This window comes from Mytilus edulis, chromosome 2 (assembly GCF_963676685.1).
Source record: "Mytilus edulis chromosome 2, xbMytEdul2.2, whole genome shotgun sequence".
NCBI classification, from domain to species: domain Eukaryota; kingdom Metazoa; phylum Mollusca; class Bivalvia; order Mytilida; family Mytilidae; genus Mytilus; species Mytilus edulis.
In genome coordinates this window covers 18,831,506-18,857,621 of record NC_092345.1, presented here as the reverse complement: position 1 = coordinate 18,857,621, position 26,116 = coordinate 18,831,506, and the positions used below count along the sequence as shown (strand labels likewise).

At 32.3% G+C, this 26,116-nt stretch overlaps 1 protein-coding gene across 3 annotated transcripts in view; it reads right to left on the bottom strand.

Moving 5' to 3' along the window:
• The window catches only part of LOC139511635 (protein crumbs-like), an 86,012-nt gene that overhangs the window by 43,917 nt on the left and 15,979 nt on the right, over positions 1-26,116 (bottom strand). For 2 of the 3 annotated variants that reach the window (XM_071298562.1, XM_071298563.1), the window contains exons 3-5: positions 9,724-9,852; positions 6,876-6,971; positions 2,155-2,271 (exon numbers count right to left, since the gene is read on the bottom strand). In XM_071298562.1, coding sequence (XP_071154663.1) covers positions 2,155-2,271; positions 6,876-6,971; positions 9,724-9,852 — 342 coding nt within the window. Of the gene's footprint in view, positions 1-2,154; positions 2,272-6,875; positions 6,972-9,723; positions 9,853-13,853; positions 14,814-26,116 lie in introns of those variants that run through there. The other variant, XM_071298564.1, reaches the window with a different exon arrangement.

Sequence of the window (26,116 nt, the reverse complement as noted above, 5' to 3'; positions counted from 1 at the left end):
CGGATAAATTTGCATATTTCGGCTCTATTCCTCCCGTAACCCGCCTGGAATCCATGTAAGAAAGATTCTTCGTGTAAAAGTGGACTTTAAACGGATTCCCTCTAAAATATCCGCCTGAAATCCGTGTAAAAGACGCCTGGATTTTTTCGTACAGGCACCCATGTTTCAAATGTTTATTTATATTAAGGTTTCCAATGATTTGATTTTATTGCAGATCTTTTATTTGTATTATGGTCTTTCCTATATTCTGGCCACAAGTTTGACAATCTACCATTATATACATCAGATTTTATTTCACTACTAGTATATATTTTGACATATACACTTATGAACATCATAAATAATGTCAGATTTATGTCATCTAAAGACTAAAAGCTAGCATTATATAGCACATTAATATTAGTCTTATTATACTCTAAGTATACCAGATTTATTTAACCAGCTGCATTTGTTTGCACCTGTCCTGAGTCAGGAACCTGTTGTTCAGTGGTTTTAGTTTGTTGATGAGGTTCATAAATTGTTTCTCGTTTCTCACTAATGACTTTTCATATAGATCAAATCGTTACTTTGACCTATAATGGTTTACTATTGTGACTTGGATGGAGAGTTGTCTTAGACATTATTCAAAGTTTTATTGCCATATAAACTATACAGTTTGTGACATATAACAACAAAAACAAATAAAGACAATAACTAAGTAACTCAATATATATACACAAATTCAGGTAAATATTAAAGGGTCCCCTGTCCTCAGTTCCATTGACTTTTTTATAAAGGATCCTAGTTTATTCACTTGTATTGGTGTTGATGGGTTAAGTATATATATAACTTTGTCATTGTCAGTGAGATTAGCAAATGAATTACTTTCTCTGTTAATGCAATTAAAATATGTTAATCTAATATTTGAATTATGAGAACAATTTATTAAGAAATGTTTCTCATCATCTAGTACTTTGCATTTTTGCAAAGTCTCTCTTCACGAGGAATTTTAAAATGCCTTCCTTTTTCAATTAATAATGAATTGTCACTGATTCTAAGTTTTGTAATTAATTTTCTAAATTCAAAGTTTGGGTTAGAGAGGTAAGGTTTGATCAATAGATTTGGCTCAAGTCCTTTATAAAAATTTAATTTACTTTTATCATCAATAGATTTCAACTTATTCATCAACAGGTTTTTGTAATATGAGTTTATTTGGGGTTTAATATAGCTTTTAATATTTTTAATTGTTTTAAATTATTACAGGTTTTTATAGTCTATCTATATCAATGTTAGATTCAGAAAGAATATCTTTTGCAAAAGTGAACCATGAATAGGAGCCACTAGAATCCAAAGTTTTACTCATACCACATCTTCTTATATCTAATCAATCAAAACAAATGTGGTATTATAAGCTTTAAAGCAATTACTTTTGTCAAATAAACAAATAAGTTCAATCAAACATGAAATAGACATAATGTGCAGTCATGGAAGGGCTATCAAACATGACACAGGAAAAAAAATAGGGTTTTTTAAATTTTAAATTATTCAAATGCTGGCTCCAAGTGAGGATTATGACAGTTGTTTCACATGGGTTAATATAGTATAACATTTGATTTATATGTCAGTTTTCATAGACTCCCCCCTTTTTTTTTATTTTCATTAGAGTATGGTATTCATGTTAATACATATTTGTTAGATGAACTCAATGTACTAACATCACACAAATATTAAGTTGACCTGACAGTATATTCAACTATCTGACACATCGCTGACATATTATGATATTAATTTTGATCATGTGACCTAATTATATATGTTGTTCCTCCCTCGCATTTACTGACCGGCTATAGTTTATTTGACATGCTGACCCTTAAACATTATAATGATGTGTCCAAAAAAAAAGGTTCAAGAAAAGGTGCTTCTTCTCATTTAAGAAGACGCCAAATCCTATTTACGGTATATTGAATTATTTTAATTGTCAAATTTGTGGTAAAATTCACCAAAATTAAGTGTGTGGAAGCAGGCAGAACATTGAGAGACGGGATTGAATTATTAATTTCTGCGAGCTTAACGTCAAATAGGAATCATTTCTTACATATTCAGGATTAGAAAATTTAACCATAAAAACAATAGGTCTGAGATGTAGGTATAACAGGCTGAACAGTCAATACATACCTGTCCCTGTACAATCACAGCTATAATTATTAACTTCATCTATACAATTGGATCCATGTTTACATGGTCCTGAGGCACACTCATTAATACTGTTTTGACAATTAATACCATTAAAACCTGCAAAAAAAATAATGTATATGTTATCTTATTTTAGTTTAATGCATATATGAAGGTTGCATCTGTTTAAACGTTTCTCCCAGCTGCATTTGTTTGCACTGACCTTAGTCAGGAACCTGTTCTTCAGAGGTTGTTGTTTGTTGATGTGGTTCATAAGTGTTTCTCTCTTTCCTTTTTTGTAAAGATTAGGCCATTGGTTTTCCTGTTTGAATTAATTTAGACTAGTCATTTTGGGGCCCTTATAGATTGTTGATCAGTGTGGGCAAATAAAGGCTCTGTGTTGAAAGCCGTACTTTGACTTATAATTGTTTACTTTTTACAAACTGTGATTTGGATGGAGAGTTGTCTCATTGGCACTCATGGCACATCTTCTTATTTCTATTTTAAACAAACAAGTACCAATAAATCATCATACCTGCCAACTGTCACTTTTTGCGGGGGATTTCCCCCATGGAGGCTCCCAAATTGAAATTTTGAAAGATCAATTTTGTCCACAATTTAAACAAAACAATTAATTTTACAATGACATTTGGCTTTTCAAAGTATGAAGAAGCCAAAAATCAACTTTCAAATGTATTTCCAGGCCCGCTAGAAGGTTTTTAGTACTATGACAGCCATCTTGCACGCAAAACCCCCATGGGCATTTTGAAAAGTTGGCAGGTATGAAATCATCCAATCCCTTTATCAGAATGTACCTACATGTATAAGTTTTGAGATTTTCATAGTGCCTATGTAACAACATTGCAATAGACAGGACTTTTAGTATATATATTTTGAGGTACATATAGTCCAAAAATGTTGGAACTGCATTACATTGGGTTTTTTTTCCTGCCCAGTAACAAAGTGCTAATACAGGTACAGTGAAGAATATTGGGATAAAGTTGCACATAGACGATGCTTATGTTGGAAATAATGTACCTTAACAAACCTTAGGAGGGTTGAGATCTCACAAACATGTTTAACCCCGCCGCATTTTTGCGCCTGTCCCAAGTCAGGAGCCTCTGGCCTTTGTTAGTCTTGTATTATTTTAATTTTAGTTTCTTGTGTACAATTTGGAAATTAGTATGGCGTTCATTATCACTGGACTAGTATATATTTGTTTAGGGGCCAGTTGAAGGACGCCTCCGGGTGCGGGAATTTCTCGCTACATTGAAGACCTGTTGGTGACCCTCTGCTGTTATTTTTTATTTGGTCGGGTTGTTGTCTCTTTGACACATTCCCCATTTCCATTCTCAATTTTACTTAATCGTTACTTTATTCATAAATTCAGTGTAATTGTAAAATCATAGTTAAAATTTTTTATTTAACAAAATAATGTCATCCATAATTGTGTCATATCAAACAAATTTCTGCTTAAAATAAACATAAAAAATTCATCTTTTTAATGAACATAACTTTGATTCATAACCCTAAAATATCACTTAGAACCATTCATCAAGATTGTGTCACATGTCACAGTATTTAATCTGCTTATCTAAATATGACAAATATTAAATATTTCAATAGAATTATTTCCCTAAGGGTTATGGTAATACACGTACTATGATTGATACAAGCAGATTTTAACCTCCTTATGGCATACTTATAATGCATTGGTAATCACCTGGTATCATTTGGTATATAGAAGGCACATAGTACAAGAGGTTCTTAGCACTAACATAAAGATCATGACTGGCAACATACAGTTCTGATCCAGTAATGTTCTAGAACACTCAAGATTAAATATATCAAGATAACTGAGGGATGGATGGGGTTAAAGAAACGGAACAAAATGGACAAAACGTGCCGAATAAAGGCCTAAAATTATAAAGAGTAGCGAAAAATTGACCAAAATATTAAATATGAGGGGGTATAGGAGGGGTCCTGATCCCGAAATCCCGGACTTAAAAAAACGAAATCCCATGGTCCCGAATTTAACTAAAGTAAATCCTGACGTCCTGAAATACAAAAAAAAAGGATTCCCGGATCCCGAAAGGGTCAATCCCGAAATCCTGAGCTTAAAAACACCCGATCTCGGAGTCCCGATAAAGGTCCTATCCCCCCTCAAATATTGGTGGCACAATTAGTCATGAATTAAAGAATAAAGAAATGAAAGTCCCCTATCTAGTACCTCATAACTATTCTTAATTACTATTGAGTAGATGGATTAACATGTTTAAATTTATAAAATAAAAGTTTTTTTTTTAATCAGAAACAAACATTTTGACTTTCCACATCTGTGAAGGACAACTTCATTCTGATTATGCATGAAAAATTTGCCACTGGGCATTTGGTACACATCAAGCAATCAATCAAGGACATCATTTTCCAAACAACTTTTTATTTCAACAAATTTTGAAGAATATGATCAGTAAGATCTGAAGCAATTATCATTAAGGACAGCAATATGCAGCTATGATACTTCACCTTTAGTATTTTCAAAGGTTGTAATTACCAATTGCCATAGATGGAACTCATATAAGGCTAGGTAGACGTAAATGGTACTGGAACCCTTTTAAACATTAAATATTTCAAAGCTATGTCCACTATTTTTGCTATAGGATAAAGTCTAGACCTACATAACCAATGTTCAGGGAAATGACAAACTATAGTTCAAAGATAATAAAAGGTCTTTAGAAATTTATAGCGTGCAATTGCTGTTCGGTGTGTTGAAGACTGTACTTTGACATATAATGGTATACTTTACAAATTGTGACTTGGATGGAGAGTCGTCTCATTGCCACTCATTCACATCTTCTTATATCTATAAACAACTTTTATAATATGTGAACTAGTGTTTGCCATTTTGTTTAGGCGTACAGTTTTGTGGCTGTGAAAAAAATTCTACCAACTATTGTCTTTAATCCATTATCACTCAACACTTACAATATCATTCATATTTTATTTCAAAACATTTGTTTTTATAAATTTGTTAATTATGAAAAATGAGTTTCATAATATGACATTTATTGCTGTGACGTTAACAGTGACATTTACATTGTAACACACCTAGATTACCAGAAAACTTACTCTGAATTGAAAGTAATTAAAATGTAAAGTTTATACATATACCATAACTATCCTTAGAATGTAAGCTTTTGATGAACTGGAGGATTTTTCATGTGTTGTATGTTTCTTATGTACATATGTAATGTTTTCATTTTGACTTGCTAGGGCTTTACTTTTTGCAATAAATTAAAGTTATTAATTCTAAATGGGAATAATGACTTAAAAATAAATAAATGATTCATCAGCAAAATTGCAAAAAATTCTAGTTCTGCAGGTATATAGAAATTAGTGACTAATTGTAAAATGCCATAAAAAAATCTATTTCTTGTTTCAAAAGGCAACACAAAAATAATTTATCCTAAAAACTAAAAGAATTTTGTTGGAACTGCTTGAATAATAAATTGATTTTATATTTTGTATTAGTTTGTTTGACTATAACCAATTCTTGTTTTTCTTTCAGAAGTCCAAAGTTTTTTTAATATTCCTGATAATATCAGTGATACCCTCAATATTATGTAGACAATTTACAAATGAAAAACCTCACCCAATTAACATTCAGAGCTAATTTTCTAATGCATGTAGCGCAAGACTTTGGTTAGCTTGCTTGCTTTGTTTGCATATTGTACAATTATACACAGGAAAATGGGAAAACGTCCTATCAAATTAAAATAAATATAATATATATCGGTTAACCTATGCCTATTGTTTACCTATATATATTGTTTAAAGATGTCAATCTGAATTACAAGGCTTGAGTTAATGTTTTTACAAACAGAGCAAGCCAACCAAAAGGTTTACTCTACAAGCATTAGGAAATTAGCTCTTATATTGTGAAATGTTGGACAGGCTGACTAAAATACTTGTCATACAACACACGTGGGATACTGCAGATGATTTAGTAACGTAATATCAAAATAAAATTTAGAAAAATACATCTGATCTTTAAATTTAACTATTATTGGACTATTTTAGGATAAGGTTGGTGTTGAGGCTCTTGTTAAACATGCCCATCCAACTTAGATTTGATCAAAGTCACTAAAGAGGTGAAATGTTCATCATAGTACTGTGGATTCATGTAGTTTTGTGGATACCAATTTTTGTGGATTGAGGAAAACATGCATTTTCATTAATATTTAATTTCATATAGCTTTGCAAAAGTCTGCATACATTTCTATAGAAAATTAATTATTAATCGAACATTTAAATTTGTGGTTTCCCTTGTTGTAACCACAAAATACATACATTGGTATCCAATGAATAATAATGAATCCACAGCAATACACATGCTATTAAACAGCTTTGCACTGTCGATAATTTATAACTGTTACAAATTATTATAGTTTTCTGAGGACATTTAAACAACAAAACTTAACAAAATCATGCACTTTATAAGGCCGTACATTGACCTATAATGGCTTACTTTTTTTTAAATTGTTATTTGGATGGAGAGTCTGACATTGGCACTCACACCACATCTTCCTATATCTATAAAGCATAACATTTATGTCACTGTTCTCCAGCCATCAAAGTAGGAGTGATAAATACAAAACGTCTCATACAGAACAGAACTCAGGCTAAACTTTTTATGTCAAATATTAAATTTTGTCAGATCTTACCTTGTCTACATAAACATTTATAAATTCTGCTGCCATCATTTTGGTCAAGGCAAGTTCCTTCATTTAAACAGGGGGATGCTGAACAGCCGTAAATACCTGAAAACACAGCAGTGATAAAACTAAATAAATATTTACAAATTTTGGCAACAAGGCAAGAAATGTCACTTGTTATTTCAGTGCCTTTTATAGCTGACTATGCGGTATGGGCTTTGCTCATTGTTTAAGGCTGTACAGACCTACAGTTGTCAATTTCTGTGTCATTTGGTCTCTTGTGGAGAGTCTTCTTGTTGGCAATCATACCACATCTTCTTTTTTATACAGAAATAAATGCAATACTGTGTATTCAGTTATTTATGTGTGGACCAATTTTCGTGTTATAAGAAAAATTGTATTTTTGTTGATTTTTGAATTTGTGGTCAATTTGCCAAATTCTACAAACAAGCATATAAAGTATTTTTTAATTCATTGAACATTTGAATTCGATTTGATCCACAAATCAACGAAAAAGTTGGTTACGCATATACCCATGAATAATAGTGGATCCATCTTAAATTAGAAGTAAAATCAGTTATTTAATCAATTTGTTAATCCTACATAGTAAAATAACAGCGAATCCCCATCAACAGTCAAAAGTGTAAGGGTAAGGAAAAGAAGTTTCAAGATTGCAAGTTGCATTTTCTCAAATATTTCATGCATGTTCAGGACGAGGACAGCCCCATTTGATTATATTCATTTAATAATTAATTGTTACGGTGCATTGGAAGTGTCTGAATCAGTTCTATAGAATCCATAACAGTAACCAGTCCTATTTTTGGAATTTATCGGTTTATGGCTAATGTCTACATTACATCAGATTTAGAAATAAATTTTATTCTAAAGCTGATAAGATACTACACTGTAACTTTGAAACCACAATTAAAACTTTGAACTTAGTCTGTTCTGTTGTAAAAATATTTCATTATAACTCTGAAATAAATCAAACTGTAAAACTTCCAAATCAATACTAATTGATAAATATCTGAATAAATACAGCAAAGCATGATTAAACATTGCTATAGGACAATTATAGTTCACATGTAGTTACTTGATTTTAAACTCCTACGGTTTCATTGCAGAACTTAAGTTGTTTTAATCTTCCTTTTGGAATTCCCAGGAAGGCTACAGTCAGAATATTCTGGCTGTAAGCCATCACAGTTGATACAAAACTGTTTTGGATAATTAAACTTTTAAGCATTATGTACATATATTGTAATGTTAAATTATGCATATTTTTATACAGCAGTATATAGAATGAAATTCAAAACAGTGTGGCTGTGGCCATTGATTGACACATTAAATTCATCCATTGACTTGGACAATTTACATGAACGTTTGTCTGTAACGACCACTGTTCACGACGTACAATGTACCTACGATAGACATTTAAACTGTGGGGTCACCAAAGGTTTCTTAACGCCTTCAATTATAAAATAATTCAAAAAAATAATCAGGAATAACCTTTATATTTTGATTTATATAATTGATATAAATCAAAACATCATGTTATTTCTGATTAGTTTTTCGAATTACTATGTTAAGATGTTGAGAACCTTTGGTGACCCCATAGTTTAAGTGTCTTTAAAAAGTACATAGTGATCAGTGGTCGTTACATACAAACGTTCACCTAAATTGTCCCAGTCAATGGATGAATTTAATGTGTCAATCAATGGCCACAGCCACACTGTTTTGAATTTCATTCTAATTATATTTTCTTTATAAAATTATAGACAAATAAAATTATGTGACTGTTATAATAGTCAAATGTTTTCTTGTACTTTCTGTGTTGTTTGAATTGACTAGTCCCCAAAGACGCCCGAAAGATTGTATTTAATACAACTGGGCTACATATATTTACAGCTATTCAAATTGTGTTGATCTATTTAGACTGAGTATATTTATTTGTGATCTACTACAGTCACTGAGCGTTGTTTATAAGATATATCAATGCTTTTCCGTAGAGTTTTATTAGTAACATATGGGTTATTCGAATATTTACATCGACTGCTCCCCAATCAAAAATGGAGGTTTACCCAAATTATTTCATTTGATTAAGGACTTTCCGTTTTGAATTTTTCTCGGAGTTCAGTATTTTTGTGATTTTACTTCTAACTGGTTATTCAGACAATTATCCTATTTGATATCCTGCCCACCTGACACCCGACATCTGAGTGAATTATGTCCATCTGCTTCCTGTTGGGAAGTAGATATTGTCTAGGGAGTCAACAAACTTGCTACAATCCTCATAACCAGTCAAGAAGTCAGTCAGTAAGTGTATACCAATTACTATGTAATGTCTGTAGGAAAGGCTTTGAAGTGAGAAGCATTTCTGAACTCTTTCTTAATAATGTTTTAAAGTTTGCTGGACCTTAAAAAATGCTTTATAAATATGCATAGTGTATGGATAACAAGACTTGTTTACATACTTGTATTAATATGCAACTTTAGAAAATAAATGTTTAGTATGAATTTTACTTCTTTTTGGTGTTATTTATCGGGTTAAGACATCCTGATGAAGGTAAATCCAGATACCACTTTGAAGTCATGAAATTTACAAGTGGTGTTTGAATTTTTTAAACTATAGTCAAACCTGCTTAAGAGACCAACTGTATTAACCAAAAACTTCAATATAAAAAAGTTAAAAGACCATCAATTTAAGGTCCATATGTAGTGTATTTTTTAAAGATTGAATCTATATCAAAAGACCACCTGTCTTATGAGACCACTGTTTTGCTCTCCCTAGAGTGGTCTCTTAAAACAGGTTTTACTGTACAATGTAGATTTAAACCTGATCATATATGTATGTACTTACTGAGGTCATTTTCACAGATGGTTCCATTGAACAGATGGGGACAGGTACAGTTGAAAGAGTTGGGAAGGTCATTGCAGGTCGCTCCATTTTTACAGGGGGTATTCCAGCAGTCATTTATATCTTGGGAAGCTGAAATCAAATGAAAACAACACATAAAATAAAGCTACTATATATGTATAAGGCTCGAGTCATGAAAAACAACCTCATCAAAGACACCACGATGTAAATTGTGTACACTGGACACACGTAAAGTCTACAAAAGACTCATCAGTGACACTTGAATCAAAAAAGTTAGAAGGCTTGAAAGAACTAAGTTGAAAAGCATTGTGGACCAAAAATTAAACAGCTGTTGTTTTAAATTAGAGCAAAGAGGTTTTTTTTATAAATTGTAATATACATGTATACTTTCTGTGAAGTGAATATACAATGTATACATGTATAGCTAGCCTAGGTATTTTATATATTCTTATTTTATCTCATTTTATTTCCTTTTTGACTCTACTCAACTTAAGGCAACTGTTCATATAAATAAAGCTCAGAATTCGCAAAAATTATTATATTTTACTTAATGCACTGATTGAATCTACATGTACATGTATAATAAAGTGTCTTCCCAATTTGATATGGTTTAAGTTCATATCTAAACCATGATAATAAAAGCAACAAAAACAAAAGTTCATCATTGATCACAAACATTAAGATGTTTATTACAGACCTTATAGTGACAATATCAGTAACCAGATAAGTAGGGAATATGTCATTAAGACAGCAACCCTACTACAAAAAAAATAAAAGTCATCAAGTGGCGAATATACTGACTTCACCAATAGACCATTTAATGTTCATAAACATTTGTGATGTGTCATTAGTCAATATCACCAAAATTAAATTAATAGGTAGATATTTTATGTGGATGATTGCCATTAAGATATTAACTGTTAAAGAAACAAAGATGCGAACCATTACATTGCCGCCTGTCACCGTCCCCCCTTTTCTGGGACAATGGTGTACTGTACATGTAACATAATCAGATCCGGACAAATTGTGTACAATTAACAAAGACTTTCAAGATAATGTTGTGTACAAAATGTTTCTGTAAAACTTTGAGATACAACCTAAAAGGCAAAACATGTACACTTGCAAGGTTCTTGATCTGTGCTAATTTGATCAAAATCTATAGCTTACATGACGATGTATATGTAAAATTGAGAATGGAAATGGGGAATGTGTCAAAGGGACAACAACCCAACCAAAGAGAGCAAAACAGCCGAAGGCCACCAATGGGTCTTCAATACAGAGAGATAATTCTGTGTTCCTTTTTTGGCCTTGTTGAATGTGCTATAGCAGAATATAATATGTGGTTATAGAATTTTGTAATACAATGTTGTATAGATGTATTATGACACCATTTAGGACAACATTAACAGCACAATTGTGTTAAAATATTTTGTCAAAGTACTGATAAACAGTAATAGAACTTGACTACATAATCAAGTCTTAAAATTCTTCCTTAAAAATAAACAGAAACATTCGGTTGTAACTAACACTAAAATGGTAATTAATCATTTATACTGGTAATACACATAAAAACAGCTACCAATATATCTTCTATAATCCAAAGCAAGGTAATCATGCCACATCTCCTTATTTTTATATTATTCATTGGGTATTAACAATACAATTCAAAAAACAAATCTGTCCAATACAATGTTTGAAATAATTACCTGCCCTTAAATACAAGGTTGATATAATAGTCAAGTATTATTCTATAGTGAAGGAAATTGATATAATGGCATTACATTTTCAATATTTTAGATATGCCGCCCTTGCTTTTTGTAAATAATCAGTTTAAAGCCCAACACATCAAATTGCTTTATCATATAAGGCTGTCAGTGTTTTCAGAACGCACAAGGAATTTTAAGTTGACATTGGTCTTTCTGGCCTGGTGAAAGTTTAAGAAAAATATAAGATATTTAACAAAACTTGAAACCAAAAGGTAATGTTTTAGTTCAAGATAAAACAGACGAATTTTAAGATGGCAGTGGTCTTAAGCTTGCACAATTTATGCTACAGTTATAAGTAATCATGCAGCTATATACTGCAATATAATGATAAATCATGCCATAATTTTCATTAATTTTGACCACAATCCTACATGGAAACTGAGTAATCAAACAGTTACTAATAAGTTAATATTAAATTTATTGTTGTATCCCCAACCCTACTACATGTAGGTCTTTTTTAACCTTCATGGTCTGTTCTATTTAATTCTTCTTTTTTTGGCAAAAAAAAGTTGTTCTGGTCTCTTTTAACAATTTTCAATGTTGCTTATATGAAATTGTCTGATAATCTCAAAGTGTGTCAACATTGCTGAAATACATTCCTTTAATCTTTTATATCTTATACCACAATCATTACAATATGGAATGAAAAACAACAATCTATGCATTGCAAAACTGATGTTACAAAAAATTTAAGTAAAATCTATTTTTTTTTTATGCCTTCCATTATTTTTAAAATAATTTTCACATGTATGGGGAAACCGACATTTTTCAATGGCCTACCAATTTGGAAAGGACAGTTTTATCATGTACGTTACTCCTTACTAAGGACAGATATGTTTAAAATGACTACATGTACATGTAAATATAATGTACACGTCTGCATGATGGATTGTCCGTTACATTCATGACACTTTTTTCTATTGCAATAAGTTACATGTAACTGTATTATGGGTTGTATAAGTAAAGGTGAACAAGGTGATCACATTAGGTGCAAAAACATGTAGGAATATCAACTAGTGAAATTTAATTAAGAGCTCTACAAGTTGTTCACAGCCCTTAAAATTTAGGGTATTATATAAATTACATAAATATATCCCTGATAAAAACTTTACAATTACAACAAAGAACAATACCTTTATATTTTTATGCCTCAAAATTAGTGAGTGACTTTCAAGGAATTCAACATAAGCCACGCTAAAATAATCAGGGGCTGATTTAGTGGGAGCAGTTTCCCCGGCCCCCCTTTTGTTGGAAAAATTTGGTTGATTATATAACGAAACACTGAAGCATGACGATAGTGGCCCCCCTCTTAGGGAGTCAGTGGATCCACCCTTCTGAAAATTTCTGGATCAGCCACTGATAACCATTTTCCTTGCATATAAATTTTGAAGCAACTATTTCAAAATGCTTCTTCGATTAAATTGATCCATTTTCATAAGTATTTTACATTATCAGGAAAGAGACTGGTGTGTATTCTCAATATTTTACACTCTGAAAATATTCTTCATTTGAAGCATTCCGATGTTTTACAAAAAAATGTATCTCAGCTACTGTAGCATCAGAATAGACCATTACATGTAACATTGCAAGTTTCACCAACAGACAATTACAGGTACTTTTAGTTTAAAGAAAGACACGGCAATTTATTATATCTGTATATTTATGTTTTTTCTCCACAGGAGCTGGAGTCAAAATATATTATCAACCAACCAAGTTTTACAACCGAGATTTTGTGATCTTATATGCTAATTTGGTAAGTTCCAACCAACCATCAAGTATCATTTTTGACAGGGTAAATTGAGTGGGTACCAGTATTGAGTAAAAGTATTATTGAAATAAGTTTGGGGAATTAAATGTAACCTCATACATTTTGCATCCTTCATTACAAAAATCATGTAGTACCCTAATATTTCACATTTTTTATTTCATACTTTTACAAAAACCATTTTGTATCTTTATTCTATACATATACTATTACAAAAAACATTTGTACCCCAACAATTTCAAATTCTTCATTTCATACCCTTACTGTGGCCTGAGATTGCTATAATACATGTAATAGTAGCTAATCAGCTGTGGCATTATAAAACCATTGTGTACCATCACCATTTTACATACTTCATTTCATACCCTTTCAAAAACCATTTTGGACTCATGGACAATGACCATTTCTGACTTATGGAAGATTTTACCACTTTGGTTTCTTCAGGATTTTAACCACTGTCCCAATTTAATGGGTTTAGGTCAAATTGTTCTGAAATTCATGATCAGCATTTTGGGGGTTTTATCATCTGTTTAGAGATCATAAGATTCATATGTATCTTTTATAGATGAATATAGAATTACCTGTAGTCTCACACCTCACATGTACTATTACAAAATGTACTATGCTTAGTTGTAGTAGTAAAATTCCATAAATTCCATTCATAATTCTCTTCAATCAGTATTGATCTGCCTCAATCACACACAATTATTGATATTTATCCATAAACATTCCACATAATTTCTACAGGTATATATTCCCTAAGAGTTGAATTTTCCATTAATAAGTTCCATATAAAGACTGTTTGAATTATTATTTCAGATATTATTAATAATAAAAATCACTATACAGGATTGACACACATTTTTGTCTCACTATTCACACTCCATTGTTGTACACACATAAACAGGTAAAAATCCAGGTAAACACATGTGACAAGACATTGTTGACAAAAATTAATGAATAATGTTTCAAAAATATATCATGTAAACTGTGAACTTTAAAACGCAAATTGACAAGTTTCTCCAAGTTTAAATCCAAATTTAATTGTTGAAATGTGCACAAAATTCAATAAATCTTAGACTACAGGTAGAACATCCACCTGTGTTACACTTTTATGTTTTTATCAATAATTAATTCAGTTTGCCTGACTTTTCCTTTTCTTATTAGCACAGTGTAAAGACTTTCTAGTATTAAATTGAAATTAGCAAGGCTATCAGGTAGAATTTCCAAATTATGAGTCATGCAGTAAAATAAACATGAAATTTAATACTGTCACTTCCAAAATTGCACCTTAATCTATTAATTGCACAGGAATTCACCATGTAATTGTATAAATATATGCACCCTAAACACAACAAAAATGTCCACCTAAGTAGTTTAGATCAATCCAAAATTTGATTTTAGAATAAAACTTTGGGTGCAGTACTGAAATTCATATAGCTTTTTAAATCCAAAGTAATCCTTTTTATCCTAATCCCATAAGGAATGCAGTGACCTTCTGTGTTCTCGATCTAATGCTATGGCCAGGTAAAAATGGACACCCCTGATTTCTGCATGAGTAGATTTAAAATGAGGACTTTTCAAAAGATGTTCCTAGCTAAGACATAATGACATGCATTTTGTTATTGTGTACCACCCCAGGCTATGGTCCAAGTGATCTTAACAAACTGGTTCCAAATTCAATTCATTTAAATTTAATAAAGTGTGTAAAACAAAATTTTGCCATTGAGTAGTCATTCAAAATCTAATTAAATTGTCAAAAATAATTTGGCTGCATGTGAGGTATTTTCATTCAGAAAGACAACTGTATAAAAAATAATGAGATATAATCCCCCAATGAAGAAAGGTACAAATACAGGTACATAGGTATAATTTCTTCAATGGACATAGATAGACCCACAAGGTAAGGTACTGGGTCTTATTTCACAAAAAAAAATTTATCATAAGTTAAAATTGATAATAGATATTATTATTTTCTTAAATTTTTCACTGGTTTATATCAACACTACATACAGAGGCAGATTAAGGGGGCCTATGGGACCTGTCCCTTTATTGAGCTATATTATATATGATTAATAGACATAGACTTCATATGTGTCTCACTTTTTGAGTGTAAATTCACATTGCGATAAGACGTGTCACGGTACTTGTCTATCCCAAATTCATGTATTTGGTTTTGATGTTATATATATATGTTATATTTGTCATTCTCGTGGGATTTTGTCTATATGTCAAACATTTTAGTGTTATGTCGTTGTTCTCCTCTTATATTTAATGCGTTTCCCTCGGTTTTAGTTTGTTATCCCGATTTTGTTTTTTGTCCATGGATTTATGAGTTTTGAACAGCGGTATACTACTGTTGCCTTTATTTAATGTTGCCTAGTCCCCCATTCAAAATCATGGATCCATTGTTACATATACCAAAGCAAACTTATTTTTAGTTCAGCCCCCCTTATTGTTGCTCAAGTGTTTAAGTATATTTTTACAATGACAATATGACTACTATATATACACTCATTTACTGTAAGAACATTATGGAGTTGGCACTGCATTTAACATGTATCTAGGATATATACCAAAGGGGTCTTCTATGACAAATGTAGCATATAAGATGCAGAGCTTCACTATAATATGTTTTGCATTCATATAATTTACACTGCTGATAATAACTTTCCCAGTTAAGTGGTAAAATGTACCCCAATTTCAAGACTGTATCTAAATATTGTTTCACTTGAAAGATACTTTAAAATGTTCCAAATTTTGTAGAGGATTTTACAACCCTGTTTTCATTTATATTTCATAGTATTTCTGGTATTTCTTGTGCATCAGAGTAACTACAAAGATAACAACATCATTTATCTGGCCTGGTAAATATGAACATGATACCCTGCAGCTGTACACAGTCATGTCATAGTGATACAGAAGACCTTTGATAACCAATACTTAAGATAATCACAGGACTGCAGTGTGTCTTAAGCTGCAAAGTTTGTTTAATTCTGACATTCACTTTGTGACACCATGAACTAGAAAACCCTGGAGAACTGGTTGGCTGTTTTATTTCATCTTTTTGTAAATTAAGTTAGGAAAGTATTTTCTTTGACAGTTTTATTTCATCTTTTTGCAAATTAAGTAAGGAAAGTATTTTCTATCTATAATTGTTCTTTTATAATTGACCTGCCAGCCAGGAGTTTAATTTTCTTGAGTCTGGCATTTTGAAAAATATTGAGTTATCCCCCCTTTCAGAACTATTTGCTGGATCAGAAACATAATTTTAATCAGAAAAATTTCTAGAACATGTAGAAATTATTCAATTTTTTTTCAGTTTCAGTACAATTTGTATAAGCTTTCTATCCTGTTGATGTTTATTGAATCCATCTATTATATAAATGTCAAGCCCACATCTACCCACTTATACAAATACTAAAATAAGGTAAATGTACACAACATAATAAAAGTTTTACTACCTGTCATTTTTGACAAATTGTTATGTGCAGACAATCAGATTATTGTTCATTTGTGACCTAAAGATACACTATTAATTGATACATATTCATCACATAACTGCATTTGTATACAAACAGATAGCTAGCTAAGCCCTCAAGCTACAAATAAGGTTGTGTTTTTTTTCTTTTTAATTTCTCAATTGACTAGGATTTTCAGTTTTCCTATCGAAGGTTGGTAGTTTTTTCTGTGCACTCCAGCTTCCTCCACCAATAAAAACTGGTCACCATGAAAAAAGGCCAAAAGTGGCGTTAAAACACAAACAATCAATCAATCTTTTTAATTTGAAAGATGCGCCAGGGGTGCAAGATGCTCTTATCTTATGACTTTATTAATATTATTGAAAGAAAAAAATGGATATTGAAGAAAGCATAAAAACATATCTCCTTGATATTGCTTTAAAATTTGATGTTAAAAGTCCTCCAGGAAAATCTGATTTTCCTCACCCCAAAAAAAAAAGACATGCAACTTTCATCTATCCCAACAACAGTGTAAGTTTTAAGTAAATTGATGATTTTTTTATTTATGGTGTATTAAAGCCATTTTGAAGCACTGCTATTGGACTATTTCTTGGCAGCCATTTTTTATTGGTGAAGGAAGCCGCAGTCCCAACAGAAAACCACCGACCTCAGATAGAAAAACTAATAATCCTAGTCAATTAAGATTATAGTTGAATTAATGCACCTGCAGAAGCCAGGTTAGAACCCACAACCTCAGTGTTGACTGGCTTATGGTTACAGTAGTAACTACTTAGACCACTCTGCTACCAAGGCCCCAAAGTAAATTGATGCCAGCATACCCAAGGGATAGTGCATAACATGTGGCGCAAGAAGTTAAATACATTGGAATGCCAAGCAGCACACACCCAATGTTAATTCAAAGTATAGGAAAACGATCAGCAGTGCCTGAGAAATATGTGACAGAAATATTTGTTCAATGAATGTCCAAATCCAGCCTGAAACTACTTTGTGCCAAGGTTTGTTACATGCAAGTACCATTTAACAAAAACTCCATTGTATTTCTATGTTGGCAAATTTTTTGATAAAAATAAAATGATGAATTATCAATGTTATATACAATGAATTCAATTGCCCCAAATGTAATGTAATAAATCACTTGCACATTGCAGGAAATTATAAAACTGCTTTACAATTTCATTGAAATAACAACTGTAATAGATTTCATCAAATTATAATCAATCATGACTATTATACACAGCAAACAATTATAACTGACACATGACATTACTGAAAATTAATGCAATTTGTCTCTTTTAAGGTGGTACCAAACACCTTGACTAAAATTTATGTGGCTGCTTAAATTTTCATAAAACTCTGACAAAATATTAAATTTTATTCTTCGACAAAAATGTATAAATTTAAAACTACTTCAACCATGCACACACTTTATCGGAAAAATTTCATTGGATATGCAGTTTGACAAATATTAATTTAATCATTGAGAAGCTAAGTATTTCCTTCTCCAAAGAAAGTGATTTACAGAGTTATCTCCCTGTAGTGTTATGTACCACCTTAAGTTGAAAACATATACATGTATACACATTCTTGTTATAACAGAACTCTTAGCACTAATAACTGACACCAGTAACTGGGAAGTTTTAGGAAATTTATTCCTTTTTCTAAAGTTAGATCACAATTACTTTATTTACACTGACTGGGTGGTTTCTATTTTGGCAATTGATAGCTTGACCTTGTGAAAATAATCAAAATATTTTTCCAAAAGCATGGTGTACTGGTAAATAAATTTTGCATTGCCAAATTATTTTTTTATGAATATATGTCAGCTTTAAATATACTCCTGCCCACTCTTATAATTTATCAAACAATCGATCCCTTATTTCTGGTCACTGATTTTTACTCTGGTCTTTTTTCTTGTTACTTCATTATTGTGATTCGCCTCCAATCCCATGTAAGTCTTTCCCGACACTCTACTCCTGGCCCAACATCCATGTACTTAAGGTTTCTTGCCTAAGTTCTTATAAATAAGGTTCCTACCCCTGCTCATCTGGCTGTAAAAGTTATTTTACAGACTGTTTCTACCCTTTGTATGGTGATGAGATGTTATATTTTTTGAACAATGCTGTTACTTAGTCTAGACTTTACAATAGCAGCATATTAATTAAATTGCTGTATTTTACCAATTTTCAGTCATTTTGCAGAGTTCTTGAAATTTAATTTTAGCCTGGTGGTCATTCATACATTATAGGATTAAAACCACAATGACTACAAACTTATACATGAAGTCTGAATGCCAAACCATTACTCGTTTGAAATTTTTGACTCTAACTAAGTGTTGGTGTTCTGGACAGACAGGACTGATTTTGTGAAGTGTTGCATGCACAGTTACTTTTGTTTTTGCCTACCAACTTTTGAACATCTGTCACATTACCAATGTACATTTTGGACACAGAAGAAAATGTGTACTATTAGTCTATTAGTACTCAAATGTTAACTGTACACATTATACAAAATACCTCAAAGATAGACAGAACACCTTACTCAGTGAATTCATTTATTTTCGTGGGTATGAATTTTCATGGATTTAGGAAAATTTGAATGTTCGTGGATATTTAATTTTGTGGTTTTGCCAAAATCTGCATATTACCTTACAAAAATTTGGTGTTTGTTGAATACTTAATTTCATGGTTCATCTTTATCAACGAAATCCACGAAAATTAGTATCCAATGAATAAAAATGAATCCACAGTATACAAAATAACTCAAAGATAGACAGAACACCTTAAATATACAAAATACTTCAAAGATGGGACAATACCTTAAATATACAAAATACTTCAAAGATAGACAGAATACCTTAAATATACAAAATACTTCAAAGATAGACAGAATACCTTAAATATACAAAATACTTCAAAGATAGACAGAATACCTTAAATATACAAAATACTTCAAAGATAGACAGAATACCTTAAATATACAAAATACTTCAAAGATAGACAGAATAACTTAAACAAATTACCTCAAAGATAGACAGAACACATTAAATATACAAAATACCTCAAAGATAGATAGAATACCTTATACAAAATACCTCAAAGATAGACAGAACACATTAAATATACAAAATACCTCAAAGATAGATAGAATACCTTATACAAAATACCTCAAAGATAGACAGAATACCTTAAATATACAAAATACTTCAAAGATAGACAGAATACCTTAAATATACAAAATACCTCAAAGATAGACAGAATACCTTAAATATACAAAATACTTCAAAGATGGGACAATACCCCTAATGCGCCTTCAAATGAGGAACACAAAAGTCACGTGTAAACAAACTAGAGGCTCTCAAGAGCCTGTATCGCTCACCTGATTCTACTTGGGTTTTTGAAATCATATGAAAAAATATAAAATTTGGCTAAAAGTGACAACACAACCTCATTGATAAGGAAAGGAACATGTTTAATTTCATTCAAAAGTCCCCCACTGGCGGCCATCTTGGATGGCGGATCGGCTACAAAGTAACAACACTTGGTCAGCACCTCATAAGGAACATTCATGCCATGTTTGGTTTTATTCCATTCAGTGGTTCTCTAAAAGAAGTCATCTGTATGCATTTCCCATAGGGTCCTATGTTAAACTAAGTCCCATGCTGGCGGCCATCTTGGATGATGGATGGGCTACAAAGTAACAACACATGGTCAGCACGGCATAAGGAACATTCATGCAATGTTTGGTTTCATTCCATTCAGTTGTTCTCTAAAAGAAGTCATTTGTATGCATTTCCCATAGGGTCCTATTTTAAACTAAGTCCCCCGCTGGCGGCCATCTTGGATGATGGATTGGCTACAAAGTAACAACACTTGGTCAGCACTCCATAAGGAACATTCATGCTATGTTTGGTTTCATTCCATTCAGTGGTTCTCTAGAAGAAGTCATTTGTATGCATTTCCCATAGGGTCCTATGTTAAACTAAGTCCCCCGCTGGCGGCCATCTTGGATGATGGATCGGCTACAAAGTAACAACACTTGGTCAGCACTCCATAAGGAACATTCATGCTATGTTTGGTTTCATTCCATTTAGTGGTTCTCTAGAAGAAGTCATTTGTATGCATTTCCCATAGGGTCCTATGTTAAACTAAGTCCCCCGCTGGCGGCCATCTTGGATGATGGATTGGCTACAAAGTAACAACACTTGGTCAGCACCCCATAAGGAACATTCATGCTATGTTTGGTTTTATTCCATTCAGTGGTTCTCTAAAAGAAGTCATTTGTATGCATTTCCCATAGGGTCCTATGTTAAACTAAGTTCCCGGCTGGCGGCCATCTTGGATGATGGATCGGCAACAAAGTAACAACACTTGGTCAGCACCTCATAAGGAACATTCATGCCATGTTTGGTTTCATTCCATTTAGTGGTTCTCTAGAGGAAGTCATTTGTATGCATTTCCCATAGGGTCCTATGTTAAACTAAGTCCCCCGCTGGCGGCCATCTTGGATGATGGATCGGCAACAAAGTAACAACACTTGGTCAGCACCTCATAAGGAACATTCATGCCATGTTTGGTTTCATTCAATTCAGTGGTTCTCTAAAAGAAGTCATTTGTATGCATTTCCCATAGGGTCCTATGTTAAACTAAGTCCCCGGCTAGCAGCCATCTTGGATGATGGATCGGCAACAAAGTAACAACACTTGGTCAGTACCTCATAAGGAACATTCATGCCATGTTTGGTTTCATTCCATTCAGTGGTTCTCTAAAAGAAGTCATCTGTATGCATTTCCCATAGGGTCCTATGTTAAACTAAGTCCCCCCGCTGGCGGCCATCTTGGATGATGGATCGGCTACAAAGTAACAACACTTGGTCAGCACCTCATAAGGAACATTCATGCCATGTTTGGTTCCATTCCATTCAGTGGTTCTCTAGAAGAAGTTCAAAATGTAAATTGTTAACGACGACGACGACGACGACGACGACGGACGACGACGACGACGGACGACGACGACGACGGACGACGGACGCCAAGTGGTGAGAAAAGCTCACTTGGCCCTTCGGGCCAGGTGAGCTAAAAATCTCTGTGTAGTGATATTTGACACATTTCTATGATAAACAAATGACTGAGCTGAACCATTAGTGTTAATTTAGAAAGTAAGAGAACACAGAGTAAATGTGTAACCAGGTGCTCCGCAGGGCGCAGCTTTATACGACCGCAGAGGTCGAACCCTGAACAGTTGGGGCAAGTATGGACAAAACATTCAAGCGTGATACAGCTCTGAATTTGGATTGTGATCAAATTTTTGACATTACATGTTTTTTTTTACACAAATCAAATGTCAAGATTTTACAAATCAATTAAAGATTTCTTCTTCAAACTTTTTAAATCTAAAATTAAATAGTTGACACAGCATAGGTTTCTGACACAGAATGAATGTGGTCTAATGAACTTAAAATATTTTTTTTGCCTTTGAGCAATTCACTATGCTGTTGAATATTAATCCTCTCAAAAAAATGTTTGAAGAAATTTTCTTTTTATTTATGAAATCTGAAATGAGAAAAATTTAAACCCCCCCCCCCTTTTTTTTCACATCCCCATTTTCCTTTTTCCAAAACTGATATCAATTCAAATTTCTAATGGAGTTTGCAACAATAACTACTCTTTTAAATACATCATAAAATATAAAAATGTAAAATAAAGTGCTTGTTATCACTGAATGGTAAACATTGGTTGGTAGTAAAAGTGAATATACATTGTTTATTGTATAAAACAATAAAAAAAACTTCATCAGCAACATTTTATATTGGCAAATTTCCAATGAAGTTATTTACATAAAGTTATTGGCAAATAAAAATAGAAAATGACATCATAGTCATGTCTGGCAAATGTCCAACATACATTATCTAAAAACATTTTAGATAAGATAAGGAAAAAAAGCTTCATCAGCAACATTTTATATTGGCAAATTTCCAATGAAGTTATTTACATAAAGTTATTGGCAAATAAAAATAGAAAATGACATCATAGTCATGTCTGGCAAACATATATTATCAACTTCTATTCTATACAAAGAAAGATAACTCCAATTGAAAATTAATTGCTATTGCACAATATTGTGCAATTAGATATTTCTTGCTATTGTGCAATACTGTGCAATTGAAAATTTCTTGCTATTGCACAATACTTGATATGGAATCCTGATTTGGACCAACTTGAAAACTGGGCCCATAATCAAAAATCAAAGTACATATTTAGATAAAGCATATCAAATAAGCCCAAGAATTTAATTTTTGTTAAAATCAAACTTAGTTTAATTTTGGACCCTTTGGACCTTAATGTAGACCATTTGAAAACTGGACCAAAAATTAAGAATCTACATACACAGTTAGATTTGGCATATCAAAGAACCCATTTATTCAATTTTTGATGAACAAAGTTTAATTTTGGACCCCCATTTGGACCAACTTGAAAACTAGGCCAATAATTAAAAATCTAAGTACATTTCTAAATTCAGCATATCAAACAACCCCCAGGATTCAATTTTTGTTAAAATCAAACTAAGTTTAATTTTGGACCCTTTGGACCTTAATGTAGACCAATTTGAAAACAGGACCAAAAATTAAGAATCTGCATACACAGTTAGATTCGGCATACCAAAGAACCCCAATTATTCAATTTTTGATGAAATCAAACAAAGTTTAATTTGGACCCTTTGGGCCCTTTATTCCTAAACTGTTGGGACCAAAACTCCCAAAATCAATACCAACCTTCCTTTTATGGTCATAAACCTTGTGTTTAAATTTAATAGATTTCTATTTACTTAAACTAAAGTTATTGTGCGAAAACCAAGAATAATGCTTATTTGGGCCCTTTTTTTGCCCCTAATTCCTAAACTGTTGGAACCAAAACTCCTAAAATCAATCCCAACCTTTCTTTTGTGGTCATAAACCTTGTTTCAAAATTTCATAGATTTCTATTAACTTAAACTAAAGTTATAGTGCGAAAACCAAGAAAATGCTTATTTGGGCCCTTTTGGCCCCTTATTCCTAAAATGTTGGGACCAAAACTCCCAAAATCAATCCCAACCTTCCTTTTGTGGTCATAAACCTTATGTTAAAATTTCATAGATTTCTATTCACTTTTACTAAAGTTAGAGTGCGAAAACTAAAAGTATTCGGACGACGACGACGATGACAACGACGCCGACGCCAACGTGATAGCAATATACGACGAAAAATTTTTCAAATTTTGCGGTCGTATAAAAATTGAACCCAATTTTTTTAATCACATCCCCCTTTCCCTTATTCCAAAACTAATCTCAATTAAAATTTCTAATGGAGTTTGCAACAATAACTACTCATTTAAATACATCATAAAATATTAAGATGTAAAAAAAACTGCTTGTTATCACTGAATGTTATTTATTATAATTTATCAGTTGGTAGTAAAAAGTGAATATACATTGTATATTGTATATAACAAAGATTTAAGTTGATTCTGGACAAAGAAAGATAACTCCAATTAAAAAAAAAATCTTGCTATTGCACAATATTTTGCAATTAAATATTTCTTGCTTACTATTCTGGACAAAGAAAGATAACTCTAATTAAAAAAAAATTTGCTATTTCACAATATTGTGCAATTAGATATTTCTTGCCATTGCGCAATACTGTGCAATTGAAAAGACTTGCTATTGCACAATACTTAATATAATAATTTTAGATCCTGATTTGGACCAACTTGAAAACTGGGCCCATAATAAAAAATCTAAGTACATTTTTGGATTAAGCATATCAAAGAACCCCAAGATTTCAATTTTTGTTGAAATCAGACTAAGTTTAATTTTGACCCTTTGGACTTTGGTGTAGACCAATTTGAAAACAGGACCAAAAATGAAGAATCTACATACACAGTTAGATTTGGTATATCAAAGAACCCCATTTATTCAATTTTTGATGAAATCAAACAAAGTTTAATTTTGGACCCCGATTTGGACCAACTTGAAAACTGGGCCAATAATCAAGAATCTAAGTACATTTTTAGATTCAGCATATCAAAGAACCTAACTGATTCATTTTTTGTCAAAATCAAACTAAGTTTAATTTTGGACCCTTTGGACCTTAATGTAGACCAATTTGAAAACGGGACCAAAAGTTAAGAATCTACATACACAGTCATGACAGTTAGATTCGGCATATCAAAGAACCCCAATTATTCAATTTTGATGAAATCAAACAAAGTTTAATTTTGGACCCTTTGGGCCCCTTATTCTGTTGGGACCAAAACTCCCAAAATCAATACCAACCTTCCTTTAATGGTCATAAACCTTGTGTTTAAATTTCATAGATTTCTATTTACTTATACTAACGTTATGGTGCGAAAACCAAGAAAAATGCTTATTTGGGTCCCTTTTTGGCCCCTAATTCCTAAACTGTTGGGACCCAAACTCCCAAAATCAATACCAACCTTCCTTTTGTAGTCATTAACATTGTGTTTAAATTTCATTGATTTCTATTTACTTAAACTAAAGTTATTGTGCGAAAACCAAGAATAATGCTTATTTGGGCCCTTTTTTGGCCCCTAATTCCTAAACTGTTGAAACCTAAACTCTCAAAATCAATCCCAACCGTTCTTTTGTGGTCATAAACCTTGTGTCAAAATTTCATAGATTTCTATTAACTTAAACTAAAGTTATAGTGCGAAAACCAAGAAAATGCTTATTTGGGCCCTTTTTGGCCCCTAATTCCTAAAATGTTGGGACCAAAACTCCCAAAATCAATACCAACCTTCCTTTTGTGGTCATAAACCTTGTGTTAAAATTTCATAGATTTCCATTCACTTTTACTAAAGTTAGAGTGCGAAAACTAAAAGTATTCGGACGCCGGACGACGACGACGACGACGACGACGCCAACGCCAACGTGATAGCAATATACGACGAAAAATTTTTCAAATTTTGCGGTCGTATAAAAACCATGGAGCTATTAAATGTGTTCAAAGTATTAAAATTTCAAAGAACTTATTGTGTTAAAAATGGGATTTTTTACCATGAGGAGCCACATCGCAAAAGGATACTCAGGGTTTGCTAAATTACGGAAAAATGAATCACACTTCGTACCCCGAAAATTTAACCACATATGTAAAAATGTCTCAGCTTCGAAACAAGCCATCATACATACACAAGTTTACGATATGGGCTGAGCAACAGAAGAAAACGTTACCATTACGGCCTATGGAGAAACAATTGCGCATATTGCCCCAGATAGACAGAGACTACCTTATACAAAATACCTCAAAGATAGACAGAAAGTACAGTCGATTCCACTTAATTGCATACCGCTTAATAGCATAATTCGGTTAAT